The sequence below is a fragment of the Oncorhynchus masou genome, chromosome 25 (genome assembly GCF_036934945.1).
Source record: "Oncorhynchus masou masou isolate Uvic2021 chromosome 25, UVic_Omas_1.1, whole genome shotgun sequence".
Taxonomy (NCBI): domain Eukaryota; kingdom Metazoa; phylum Chordata; class Actinopteri; order Salmoniformes; family Salmonidae; genus Oncorhynchus; species Oncorhynchus masou.
In genome coordinates this window covers 21832128-21846525 of record NC_088236.1, presented here as the reverse complement: position 1 = coordinate 21846525, position 14398 = coordinate 21832128, and the positions used below count along the sequence as shown (strand labels likewise).

Genomic DNA, 14398 nt, shown 5'->3' with positions numbered 1-14398 from the left:
CCTGGATAGTAGTTTATGTAGTCGACAGCAATGTATGTTTATATATTGTAGTCCTGTAAGTCACTACTGTCAAAGTTTTCTAGTGTTCCGTGTCAGTTGTCTAAATGGTCTGATAGTGTGTTAATTTAACATTTGTAAGTGTTCAGCAGTGGTAAGCAGAGCCAGTGTTTCTCTAAACAGTTTAGTGTGCTCGGCGCAGTGAGAAAGAGAGAGGCGAAGAAGGAGACAGAATTAATCAAAGCGAGAGCATGGTATGAGAAGTTCTCTTGGTGACGACTCCCCCACCCGAGCGAGTTTGATCACACCTCTTCAAACTGTCCTGCAGACGAGGATAGTCACCCCCCCCCTCCCAGTGCTGAACACACCCAGGTCCACAACCATACTGCTCCTCCATCATTGGGAGGGATACATTCACTGAGCTGGAGAGAGACATGGTGGAGCTCAGAGAGTTGGCGAGAGACATGGTGGAGCTCCGAGAGTTAGTCCACACAGTCTAGGCAGCACAGACACACACTCCAGATGAGCATCCCCCCGGAACACACAGCCCCGCTAGCAGCACTGCTGGAGGAGGTGAGAAAGCTGAGGTGTGACAAATAACCACTCATTAGAGAGCTAGCCACCCCCCTAGAGAAGCCAACAGAACAGCCCACTTCAGACCTTAACCACTGCCTTAACACCACAACAGGACAGACAAGGAAGGATCCACCAACTCAGCAGCCTCCCCCCACTGGCATCCCTCTGTCAGCCCACTGGATAGCTCTCCTGACAGCACCCCCACACCCACTGAGGACACACAAAAAACAGAGATTGTACTCTTAATTGACTCAAATGGGAAATATGTTTATGAGAGGAAACTTTTTCCAAAACACCAAGTGGCTAAACTCTGGTGTCCAAACACCCGGCGTCCCCTGGAGCTGCTGTCAGAGGACCGAGGTGCCCCCAGCCACATTATAATACACACAGGCACAAATGACCTGAGAGCCCAGCAGGAAAGTGTGGCCACAGCACTCAAAGGAGTGATTGAAAAAGCCTCTTCCACTTTCCCCCAATGCACAAGTGGTTATCTCCACCCTGCTAACCACAAAAATAATTTCACTTTGCAGCGGGTGAATGCAAGCATTTCCTGGGACTGTGCCTCAAAACCAAATGTTTACCTGACCAACCACTCCTCCAGCCTTTATGACCAGGTCCACCTCTACAAGGCAGCAGTCCCCACCTTTGCCAGGACCCTGAAGGATGTCACCCTCAACTGCAGCCACAGCACCTCATATAGGAGCAGCAGAGAAACGGACACCCCGCCAGACACTCTCCCAGAACTGCATGATAGAGGATCTGCACCAACAGGATCCACACCAAGAGGACCTACACCCAGACCACAGCACCACCAGCTATATCCCCACCCCAACCAGTTGACCCCTCCCAAAACAAACCCTAGCAACACCTTATATAGGCCCTCCAGATCAGTCTTATGCCCCTTCTGCCCCTGCAGCAAGGACCTCAACATAAAAGTTGCACATATGCCCAGGCTGTGAGCAGAGCAACAGGCCCAACCCCACTAGTACACCCGCCCAAACACCATCCTGTGACCTAAGAGGTATGTAGCAGATGCTCAACATGCTCGGCTCACACCTACTGTAATGGTCCCAGCCTAAACCACACGAAAACAACACTAGACACTATGAAACACAAAACCTTCTCCATCTCATCCTGGAGTAAATAAGGTCTGAGGTCATCTGCCTTTGGTCTAAAGAGCAGGAACCCAGACTTCACCAAAGAAATTGGAAATACAGACATTGTCATCCTACAAGAAACATAGTATAGAGGAGACGGACCTACTGGTTGCCCTCTAGGCTACAGAGAGCTGGTAGTCCCATCCACCAAAATACCAGGTGTGAAACAGGGAATAGACCCACTCTATTAAATTAGTCACAACAGGAACATTTCACATCTGGCTGGAAATGAATAAGGATATGATGTAAACAGAGAAATGTCCTTGTGTGCTACCTACAGTGCCTTGCGAAAGTATTCGGCCCCCTTGAATTTTGCGACCTTTTGCCACATTTCAGGCTTCAAACATAAAGATATAAAACTGTATTTTTTTGTGAAGAATCAACAACAAGTGGGACACAATCATGAAGTGGAACGACATTTATTGGATATTTCAAACGTTTTTAACAAATCAAAAACTGAAAAATTAGGCGTGCAAAATTATTCAGCCCCTTTACTTTCAGTACAGCAAACTCTCTCCAGAAGTTCAGTGAGGATCTCTGAATGATCCAATGTTGACCTAAATGACTAATGATGATAAATACAATCCACCTGTGTGTAATCAAGTCTCCGTATAAAGGCACCTGCACTGTAATAGTCTCAGAGGTCCGTTAAAAGCGCAGAGAGCATCATGAAGAACAAGGAACACACCAGGCAGGTCCGAGATACTGTTGTGAAGAAGTTTAAAGCCGGATTTGGATACAAAAAGATTTCCCAAGCATTAAACATCCCAAGGAGCACTGTGCAAGCGATAATATTGAAATGGAAGGAGTATCAGACCACTGCAAATCTACCAAGACCTGGCCGTCCCTCTGAACTTTCAGCTCATACAAGGAGAAGACTGATCAGAGATGCAGCCAAGAGGCCCATGATCACTCTGGATGAACTGCAGAGATCTACAGCTGAGGTGGGAGACTCTGTCCATAGGACAACAATCAGTCGTATATTGCACAAATCTGGCCTTTATGGAAGAGTGGCAAGAAGAAAGCCATTTCTTAAAGATATCCATAAAAAGTGTTGTTTAAAGTTTGCCACAAGCCACCTGGGAGACACACCAAACATGTGGAAGGTGCTCTGGTCAGATGAAACCAAAATTGAACTTTTTGGCAACAATGCAAAACGTTATGTTTGGCGTAAAAGCAACACAGCTCATCACCCTGAACACACTATACCCACTGTCAAACATCGTGGTGGCAGCATCATGGTTTGGGCCTGCTTTTCTTCAGCAGGGACAGGGAAGATGGTTAAAATTGATGGGAAGATGGATGGAGCCAAATACAGGACCATTCTGGAAGAAAACCTGATGGAGTCTGCAAAAGACCTGAGACTGGGACGGAGATTTATCTTCCAACAAGACAATGATCCAAAACATAAAGCAAAATCTACAATGGAATGGTTCAAAAATAAACATATCCAGGTGTTAGAATGGCCAAGTCAAAGTCCAGACCTGAATCCAATCGAGAATCTGTGGAAAGAACTGAAAACTGCTGTTCACAAATGCTCTCCATCCAACCTCACTGAGCTCGAGCTGTTTTGCAAGGAGGAATGGGAAAAAAGTTCAGTCTCTCGATGTGCAAAACTGATAGAGACATACCCCAAGCGACTTACAGCTGTAATCGCAGCAAAAGGTGGCGCTACAAAGTATTAACTTAAGGGGGCTGAATAATTTTGCACGCCCAATTTTTCAGTTTTTGATTTGTTAAAAAAGTTTGAAATATCCAATAAATGTCATTCCACTTCATGATTGTGTCCCACTTGTTGTTTATTCTTCACAAAAAAATACAGTTTTATATCTTTATGTTTGAAGCCTGAAATGTGGCAAAAAGCTGCAAAGTTCAAAGGGGCCGAATACTTTTGCAAGGCACTGTATATCTGCCAACCCAGATGTCTTAGTCGTGTCTGAATCCTGGCTTAGGAAAACCACCAAACACCCTGAAATCTCCATTGCTAACTATAACGTTTTCCGCCAAGATAGAACTGCCAAAGGGGACAGTGTTGCAATGTACTGCAAAGATAGAAAGTAATACAGAACTCTGCAGGCTAAGTCTGTACCCAAACAATTTGAGCTTCTACTTCTAAAAATTCACCTTTCCAGAAACAAGTTTCTCACTGTTGCCGCTTGCTATAGACCTCCCTCTGCCCCCAGCTGTGCCCTCGATACTATATGTGAACTGATTGCCCCCGATCTATCTTCTGAGCTCGTGCTACTAGGTGACCTAAACTGGGACATGCTTAACACCCCGACCATCTTACAAACTAAGCTTGATGCCCTCAATCTCACACAAATTATCAATGAACCTACCAGGTACAACCCCAAATCAGTAAACACGGGCACCCTCATAGATGTCATCCTAACTAATTCGCCCTCCAAATACACCTCTGCTGTGTTCAATCAAGATCTCAGCGATTCCTGCCTCATTGCCTGCATCCGTAATGGGTCTGCGACCAAACGACCATCCCTCATCACTGTCAAACGCTCCCTGATACACTTCTGCGAGCAGGCCTTTCTAATCGACCTGGCCGGGGTATCCTGGAATGACATTGACCTCATCCCGTCAGTAGATGATGCCTGGCTATTCTTTAAAAGTGCCTTCCTCACCACCTTAAATAAGCATGCCCCTCTCAAAAAACTTAGAACTAGGAATGTATATAGTCCTTGGTTCACACCAGACCTGTCTGCCCGTGACCAGCACAAAGACATCCTGTGGTGTTCTGCATTAGCATCGAATAGCCCCCGTGATATGCAACTTTTCAGGGAAGTTAGGAACAAATAAACACAGGCAGTTAGAAAAGCTAAGGCTAGCTTTTTCAAACAGAAATTTGCATCCTGTAGTACTAACTCAAAAAAGTTCTGTGACACTGTAAAGTCCATGGAGAATAAGAGCACCTCCTCCTAGCTGCCCACTGCTCTGAGGCTAGGAAACATTGTCACCACCGATAAATCTGCTATAATTGAGAATTTCAATAAGCATTTCTCTACGGCTGGCCATGCTTTCTACATTGCTACCCCTACCCCGGTCAACTGCCCGGCACCCTCCACAGCAACCCGCCAAAGCCCCCACCATTTCTCCTTTACCCAAATCCAGATAGCCGATGTTCTGAAAGAGCTGCAAAATCTGGACCCCTACAAATCAGCCGGGCTAGACAATCTGGACCCTCTCTTTCTAAAATTATCTGCCGAAATTGTTGCAACCCCTATTACTAGCCTGTTCAACCTCTCTTTCGTATCGTCTGAGATTCCCAAAGATTGGAAAGCTGCCGCGGTCATCCCCCTTTTCAAAGGGGGTGACACTCTAGACCCAAACTGCTACAGACCTATATCTATCCTACCCTGTCTTTCTAAGGTCTTCGAAAGCCAAGTTAACAAACAGATTACTGACCATTTCGAATCCCACCATAACTTCTCCGCTATGCAATCTGGTTTCAGAGCTGGTCATGGGTGCACCTCAGCCACGCTCAAGGTTCTAAACGACATCATAACCGCCATGGATAAGAGACATTACTGTGCAGCCGTATTCATCGACCTGGCCAAGGCTTTCGACTCTGTCAATCACAACATTCTTATTGGCAGACTCGACAGCCTTGGTTTCTCAAATGATTGCCTCTCCTGGTTTACCCAACTACTTCTCTGATAGAGTTCAGTGTGTCAAATCGGAGGGCCTGTTGTCTGGACCTCTGACAGTCTCTATGGGTGTGCCACAGGGTTCAATTCTCGGGCCGACTCTCTTTTCTGTATACATCAACGATGTTGCTCTTGCTGCTGGTGATTCTCTGATCCACCTTTACGCAGACGACACCATTCTGTATACTTCTGGCCCTTCCTTGGACACTGTGTTAACTAACCTCCAGACGAGCTTCAATGCCATACAACTCTCCTTCCGTGGCCTCCAACTGCTCTTAAACACAAATAAAACTTAAATGCATGCTTTTCAATCGATCGCTGCCCGCACCTGCTCGCCCATCCAGCATCACTACTCTGGACGGCTCTGACTTAGAATACGTGGACAACTACAAATACCTGGGTGTCTGGTTAGACTGTAAACTCTCCTTCCAGGCTCACATTAAGCATCTCCAATCAAAAATTACATCTAGAATCGGCTTCCTATATCGCAACAAAGCATCCTTCACTCATGCTGCCAAACATACCCTCGTAAAACTGACCATCCTACCAATCCTCGACTTCGGTGATGTCATCTATAAAATAGCATCCAACACTCTACTCAACAAACTGGATACAATCTATCAAATCAAATCAAATTTTATTTGTCACATACACATGGTTAGCAGATGTTAATGCGAGTGTAGCGAAATGCTTGTGCTTCCAGTTCCGACAATGCAATAATAACCAACAAGTAATCTAACTAACAATTCCAAAACTAATTTCTTATACACAGTGTAAGGGGATAAAGAATATGTACATAAAGATATGAATGAGTGATGGTGCAGGTCCTTTCCCATCAATTCCCATTAGTGAAGTGGCTAATGTTAGTGGTTGCTGTTTAACAGTCTGATGGCCTTGAGATAGAAGCTGTTTTTCAGTCTCTCGGTCCCAGCTTTGATGCACCTGTACTGACCTCGCCTTCTGGATGATAGCGGGGTGAACAGGCAGTGGCTCGGGTGGGAGTTGTCCTTGATGATCTTTGTGGCCTTCCTGTAACATCGGGTGGTGTAGGTGTCCTGGAGGGCAGGTAGTTTGCACCCGGTGTTCTCAACTAGCCTACCTGGTTAAATAAAGGTGAAATAAAAAATTAAATAAAAAAATTATAATATCCCCCCACTAGAATCCCCATACTTTAATGAAGACATCTTCTCCATCCTGGAGGGGGAAATCAATCATTTCCAGGCCCAGGGACATGTACTAGTATGTGGTGACCTAAATGTCAGAACTGGACAAGAACCTGACACTCATGAGAGTACACGGTGTGCCATCAGAGCAGCAAGAAAAGGGCAACCAGTGAAGAACAAACACCATTGTAAATACAACCCATATTTACGTTTATTTATTTTCCCTTTTTGTACTTTAAATATTAGCACATCATTACAACACTGTACATACCTATAATATGGCATTTGAAATGCCTCTATTCCTTTGGAACTTCTGTGAATGTAGTAATGTTTTCTGTACATTTGTATTTCGTTTGCTTCGGCAATGCAAACATATATGTTTCCCATGTCAACAAAGCCCTTTAGGGAGAAGGAGAGATGCAGGGAACACTTGCTGTGCTGTAAAAGGCTGTTGGCTGTTACCAAAAGCCAAGGGCGCCAGACAACGGGCCTCCATAGTGAAGCCTACACACTCCCCTGACAACACCACACTGAAACACCCCATGTGTAACCTGACTGGGGCTGTTGCTGTGACCGTATTACCACCACACCGGAAATCATGAGTCATGAACGCAGTAAAGTTTTGCGTGACCGTTGAGTTACAGTAATCTCCTCTTATGCACTCTGGACATTCTATGGTAGTACCCAACAGGTCCTAATTGCCTGGTACTCAGGGCTCTATTGTCCATCTAACCACTGACATCAGTGCAAATGCTATTGAAAATCACATCAAAAGCGTACCATCAAAACAGTAGGCCTATCTGACTTTTAAAACTTACCTCACTCACTGTGATGATCAATTTAAAGAAAGAAGTTCAACAGCAGTTTCAAACGGTGTAAAACATGATTGTTGTGGATGTTGTTTCAAAGCCTAACGGAATTGACAGCGTTTTCTGATGTGATGATTCATTAAATCACGTTACCTGCCCCAATGCATAGTGCCAACTGTAAAGTTTGATGGAGGAGGAATAATGGTCTGGGGGTGTTTTTCATGGTTCGGGCTAGGCCCTTTAGTTCCAGTGAAGGAAAATCTTAACGCTACAGCATACATTGACATTATAGACGATTTTGTGCTTCTAACTTTGTGGCAACAGTTTGGGAAAGACCCTTTCCGGTTTCAGCATGACAAAAAGCGTGGTCCATACAGAAATGGTTTGTCGAGATCGGTATGGAAGAACTTGACTGGCCTGCACAGAGCCATGACCTCCTCAACCCCATCGAACACCTTTGGGATGAATTGGAACGCCGACTGCAAGCCAGGCCTAATCGCCCAACATCAGTGCCCGACCTCACTAATGCTCTTGTGGCTGAATGGAAGCAAGTCCCTGCAGCAATGTTCCAACATCTAGTGGAAAGCCTTCCCAGAAGAGTGGAGGCTGTTGTAGCAGCAAAGTGGGGAACAACTCCAAAGGAATGCACATGATTTTGGAATGAGACGTTCGATGAGCTGATGTCCACAAACCTTTGGTCATGTCGTATATGTTTAGTTTCCAAAATGAAGCATGGGTACAGGGTTGGAGAGCCCACGGCATACAGAGTTTGACTGGAATATCCCCTGTCAGGCAGCGAGAGCATGCTCCTCAAATAGAGGTTGATGTATGGAGTGAAATACATTTTCTTATATTTAATGCTTAACTACTCATCGTAGGGATGGTGCCAGGTTTCCTCCAGACGTGACGCTTGGCATTCAGGCCAAGGAGTTCAATCTTGGTTTTATCAGACCAGAGAATCTTGTTTCTTATGGTCTGAGAGTCCTTTAGGTGCCTTTTGGCAAACTCCAAGTGGGCTGTCATGTGCCTTTTTACTGAGGAGTGGCTTCCGTCTGGCCTATCTACCAAGTCCTGATTAGTGGGGTGCTCCAGAGATGGTTCTCCAATCACCACAGAGGAACTCTGGAGCTCTGTCTGAGTGACCATTGGGTTCTTGGTCACCTCCCTGAAAAAGGTCCCTTCTCCCCCGATTGCTCAGTTTGGCTGGACGGCCAGCTCTAGGAAGAGTTTTGGTGGTTCAAAACTTCTTCCATTTAAGAATGATGGAAACCACTGTGTTCTTGGGGACCTTCAATGATGCAGACATTTTTTGGTACCTTTCCCGAGATCCGTGCCTCGTCACAATCCTCTCTTGGAGCTTTACGGACAATTCCTTCGACCTCATGGCATGGTTTTTGCTCTGACATGCACTGTCAACTGTGGGACGTTATATAGACAGGTGTGTGCCTTTCCAAATCATGTCCAATCAATTGAATTACCACAGGTGGACTCCAATCAAGTTGTAGAAACATCTCAAGGATGATCAATGGAAACAGGATGCACCTGAGCTCAATCCCATAGCAAAGTGTCTGAATACTTACTTCAATACATTTGCAAACATTTCTCAAAACCTATTTAAGCTTTGTCATTATGGGGTATTGTGTGTAAATTGAGAAAAAAAATATGAATCCATTTTAGAATAAGGCTTTAATGTAACAAAATGTGGAAAAAGTCGAGGGGTCTGAATACTTTCAGAATATGCTTGGCCTTTTTTCCCTGCCCCTGTTCCTGCCTGTTTTGATAATGGCCAATTTATAAATCACAACTAGTTTGACATATTAGTGAAGACCAGATTAAATTGAGAACAGTCTCATGGTTGAAAATATGAATACTTGAGAGAACAGTCGTGCCGCCTGAAACAAGGAAAAGAGATCAACCTTTTTTTTTGCTACTTTATCAAACCATCAATAGCCTATAGTCATGTAGCCCATATACTGTATGTTTGTATCATTAACAACTAAAGTTGCCAAATAACTCTAAATCTAACGTACCCTATAGGACCTGTTTCAAATGATCACTTTTACGCTCAACATAGCCTTCATATGTGCACTCGCTCCATAATGGGAAAAATATCCTTTCTACTTTATTCAGCGAAGTTCAATTATATTCTTCTACATTTAAAATCATATAAAATAATGGAGGGGATTTATAAGCATATATTGTCAGCTGAATGAACAAGCCTACAGCCTGTGGCATGGAGCTTAGCCAGATAACATACAGTAGGCCGACTCATATTTTGTTCTCCTGAAATACATTTTCTTCATATCATGTTTCTTTAGACCTGACTAAAATAAATATTGGATTTATTGTGATGGTTATTATTAAATTGATTCATTAGACTTTTTTAAACGTAGATGTTCCGAAAGCATGCATCACTGGCTTGTATGTGTGGAGGCCTGGAGATGCTAAACATGTTTATGTTAATTAAGTGTCAATTACCGTGAGAAGTACGCCGAAGAAGTAACATTTGACCTTGCAGGGACTAACAAAATGTCCCCAGTTGGTCAAATGTTTGTTTGTTTACTACTACTTCTGGTCCCCACAAGAAGAGTTAAACACACTCACACCACACACACTGATTCATTCACTCCCTCAAACAGCCTTGGTTCTAATGTAGTGCCCCACCCCGACTATACCCCAGTCATAACATAGTCAGTTTCAGGTTACAGGAAGTGTGTGTGGCTTTACATCTATCTTCAGTCACACTTATCTATGGTCCCTCTTGGTTTCCATGGCCTGTTACATATGAATAAGCAATCACTACTACTTCCGATACCTTAAATGTCACAGAACAGCCCTGCACTAATCCAAATAATACAGATATTATTGTGACGAAGTAAAAAAGTATGTGGTTGAATTAGAGGTGTACTATATTGCATTGTGAACTCTTTGTAATTTGCTCTCTCTCTCTCCTCTTCCCAGAGCAAGTCCTGGAGAAGGATGAGGGTCCGTACTACAATCACCTGGGCTCCGGGCCCACTGTGGCCTCCATACGAGAGCTGATGGAGACCAGGTGAGACTTCTGGAGCAGACTTGCTGTAGCGAAGATTTCCCTTCACTGGAACTAAGGGGCCTAGCCCGAACCATGAAAACAGCCCCAGACCATTATTCCTCCTCCACCAAACTTTACAGTTGGCACTATGCATTGGGGCAGGTAGCTTTCTCCTGGCATCCGTCAAACCCAGATTCGTCCATCGGACTGCCAGATGGTGAAGCGTAATTCATCACTCCAGAGAACGCGTTTCCACTGCTCCAGAGACCGTTGGCGGCGAGCTTTACACCACTCCAGACGACGCTTGGCATTGCGCATGGTGACCTTAGGCATGTATGCGGCTGCTCAGCCATAGAAACCAATTTCATCCCAATGAACAGTTCTTGTGCTGACATTGCTTCCAGAGGCAGTTTGGAACTCGGTAGTGAGTGTTGCAACCTAGGACAGACAATTTTTACACGCTTCTGCACTCAGTGGTCCCGTTCTGTGAGCTTGTGCGGCCTACCACTTTGCGGCTGAGCCTTTGTTGCTCCAAGACGTGTCCACTTCAAAATGACAGCACTTACAGTTGACCGAGGTGGTGCCACGTTGAAAGTCACTGAGCTCTTCAGTAAGGCCATTCTTTTGACAATGTTTTATTGCATAGCTGTGTGCTGTGTCCACATACCTTTGTGTATATGTAGTGTATTTCCCTATAGATAAGACATAGTGCAAAGGAGCAAGGACTGAAATAGCCTTAACCTGAAGGGAAATATCAGGGAATAGATGGGTGGAGGAAACACTACAGAATACTGTTGTAGTGTGCTTGTTCAGGGATTTTAGCCCCCTAGATTATAGCCACAAAACTCTTGATGGCAGCCTCCTGATTTTCCTGGAACAGAGTTAGCTGTTCTCTCCCTTTCCCCCTCCATCTCTCCTTTTCTGTCCTTCTCTTCCTCTCTCTCCCTTTCTTTCTCCCTCTCTCTCCTCTCCCTCTCTCGTCACCTCTGCCTGTGAACAGGAGGTTATCCAGAGCTGCTGGCTATGGCCTGCTGTCTTGGCATCCAACCCTCCCACAGCTTTGAGCTAGCATCACTCTCTCTCCCTCCCTCTCTCCTTGCCTCCCTTTCTCTCTCTTTATTCCTCTTCCTCTCCCTTTTCTCCATCCCCTTCTCCCCTCCCCTCCCCACTCCTCTGATCCTGTCCCCAAGGAATCCCTGACCCAGAATCCAATAGGAGGAACTATCAGCATCAGCTGTTTAGACAGAACAGAGGGATAGGCACAGTGAGAGGAGAGGAGAGGAAAGGAGATGAGGAGAGATAGGTAGCCTAGCGGTTTAAAGCATTGGGCCAGTAACCGAAACGTCACTGGTTCGATTTCCAGAGCCAACTAGGTGAAAAATATGTCTATGTGCCCTTGAGCAAGGCACATAACCCTAATTGCTCCTTAAATCACTCTGGGTAAGAGTGTCTGCTAAATGACTGAAATGCAAAATCAGAGGAGAGACAGAGATGAGATGAAGAGACAGAGGAGAGGAACAGAGAGCGGTAGAGAGCAAAGAGAGAAAGAAGGGGGAGAAATTGAGAGAGAGTCAAACAGGGATACATTTGCATTAGCAAATAGATAGACTCGGTTTGAGGCTTTCTCTTGGGAGTATTGTAACGTGAAACTAGTGGAAACATTACATACAGCAGCTACTTATTCACATTGACCAATTCAGTACCCTAAAAGTCGGGGAAATCTCAACTGACAAAACAGGAATAGTTCATTGGCAGCAGGAATGTCTTGGGATCAGTGTTTTTGTTGACTAAACATGGGGGAGGGAGGGGGGGGGGGCTGCTTAGTGCATGTTCCATACATTGTTGTATAGGGGACCGGGGTCGAGAGTGACTGGCCATTTATAGTAACAGAGGATCATTTCCATTGACCAGTGACTCATCACTCTCCTGAGAGAGGGCGGGGTAGCAGATGCGGGGGATGGCTGAGGAGAAGAGGGGAAGATCCCTCTTTGTTTGTATTTGAGAGGTGACTTAAGAACTAAAGCCCTCTATAGTCTTCTCCCGACCCCTGAACCCACCTCTGACCCCATTGGCCCACCCCTATGGAGGCCAAGCCCACTCCTTCCGACTGGCTGGTGATTGGTGAATGAGTTCCCATTCAGGACAGAGCCATATGTGTCCCACCATAGTAGACCCGCTCAGGGGTGACGTTATCAACATGACATGTATGATACACAGGGAGGAAAGGGTGAGCTGTGGGCGAACATCTGAGTAATGCTGGTAGTTAATCCAACCCCCTGCACATTGTGCAGAGACACACGCCAGAACGTAACCAGGCACATACACACACCGAGCAAACACACATTCGTGTGGTTGCACTTTATTTGGATAGTCCCCTATAAATGATCTACAGATGCTCACACTCTTAGGTTCTAGATAGCAGATAGTATATCAACAAACTCTGTTGAAATGCAACCGCCTGCTAGGGTTACTGTAAGGGTTAGGAGTAGCCCTTTTCTGAAGTCAAATGACCAAATCGCCCTCTAGTGGCCTCATGGGTGGAATGTTATTCATATTTTTCATAATTTCAAAATTACTAAACAATATTTAAACAAAATTTCAAACGATTTTGTTATATTTCAGTCTTCTGTGATATACACTGCTCAAAGAAATAAAGGGAACACTAAAATAACACATCCTACATCTGAATGAATGAAATATTCTTATTAAATACTTTTTTCTTTACATAGTTGAATGTGCTGACAACAAAATCACACACATTATTCAATGGAATTCAAATTTATCAACCCATGGAGGTCTGGATTTGGAGTCACACTCAAAATCAAAGTGGAAAACCACACTACAGGCTGATCCAACTATGATGTAATGTCCTTAAAACAAGTCAAAATGAGCCTCAGTAGTGTGTGTGGACTCCACCTGCCTGTACGACCTCCCTACAACGCCTGGTCATGCTCCTGATGAGGTGGCGGATGGTCTCCTGAGGGATCTCCTCCCAGAACTGAACTAAAGCATCCGCCAACTCTTGGACAGTCTGTGGTGCAACGTGGCGTTGGTGGATGGAGCGAGACATGATGTCCCAGATGTGCTCAATTGGATTCAGTTCTGGTGAACGGGCGGGCCAGTCCATAGCATCAATGCCTTCCTCTTGCAGGAACTGCTGACACACTCCAGCCACATGAGGCCTAGCATTGTCTTGCATTAGGAGGAACCCAGGGCCAACCGCACCAGCATATGGTCTCACAAGGGGTCTGATTATCTCATCTCGGTACCTAATGGCAGTCAGGCTACCTCTGGTGAGCACATGGAGGGCTGTGCGGCCCCCCAAAGAAATGCCACCTCACACCATGACTGACCCACCGCCAAACCGGTCATGCTGGAGGATGTTGCAGGCAGCAGAACTTTCTCCACGGCGTCTCCAGACTCTGTCACGTCTGTCACATGTGCTCAGTGTGAACCTGCTTTCATCTGTGAAGAGCACAGGGCGCCAGTGGCGAATTTGCCAATCTTGGTGTTCTCTAGCAAATGCCAAACGTCCTGCACGGTGTTGGGCTGTAAGCACAACCCCCACCTGTGGATGTCGGGCCCTCATACCACCCTCATGGAGTCTGTTTCCGACCGTTTGAGCAGACACATGCACATATGTGGCCTGCTGGAGGTCATTTTGCAGGGCTCTGGCAGTGCTCCACCTACACCTCCTTGCACAAAGGCGGAGGTAGCGGTCCTGCTGCTGGGTTTTTGCCCTCCTACGGCCTCCTCCACGTCTCCTGATGTACTGGCCTGTCTCCTGGTAGCGCCTCCATGCTCTGGACACTACGCTGACAGACACAGCAAACCTTCTTGCCACATCTCGCATTGATGTGCCATCCTGGATGAGCTGCACTACCTGAGCCACTTGTGTGGGTTGTAGACTCCATCTCATGCTACCACTAGAGTGAAAGCACCGCCAGTATTCAAAAGTGACCAAAACATCAGCCAGGAAGCATAGGCTCTGAGAAGTGGTCTGTGG

General features: G+C 45.6%; 1 protein-coding gene across 1 annotated transcript in view; it reads left to right on the top strand.

Moving 5' to 3' along the window:
- The window catches only part of LOC135513913 (methylcytosine dioxygenase tet3-A-like), a 65615-nt gene that overhangs the window by 38017 nt on the left and 13200 nt on the right, over positions 1-14398 (top strand). The window contains 1 exon segment of the mRNA XM_064936919.1: positions 10323-10413. Within this exon segment, the coding sequence (XP_064792991.1) occupies positions 10323-10413 (91 nt within the window).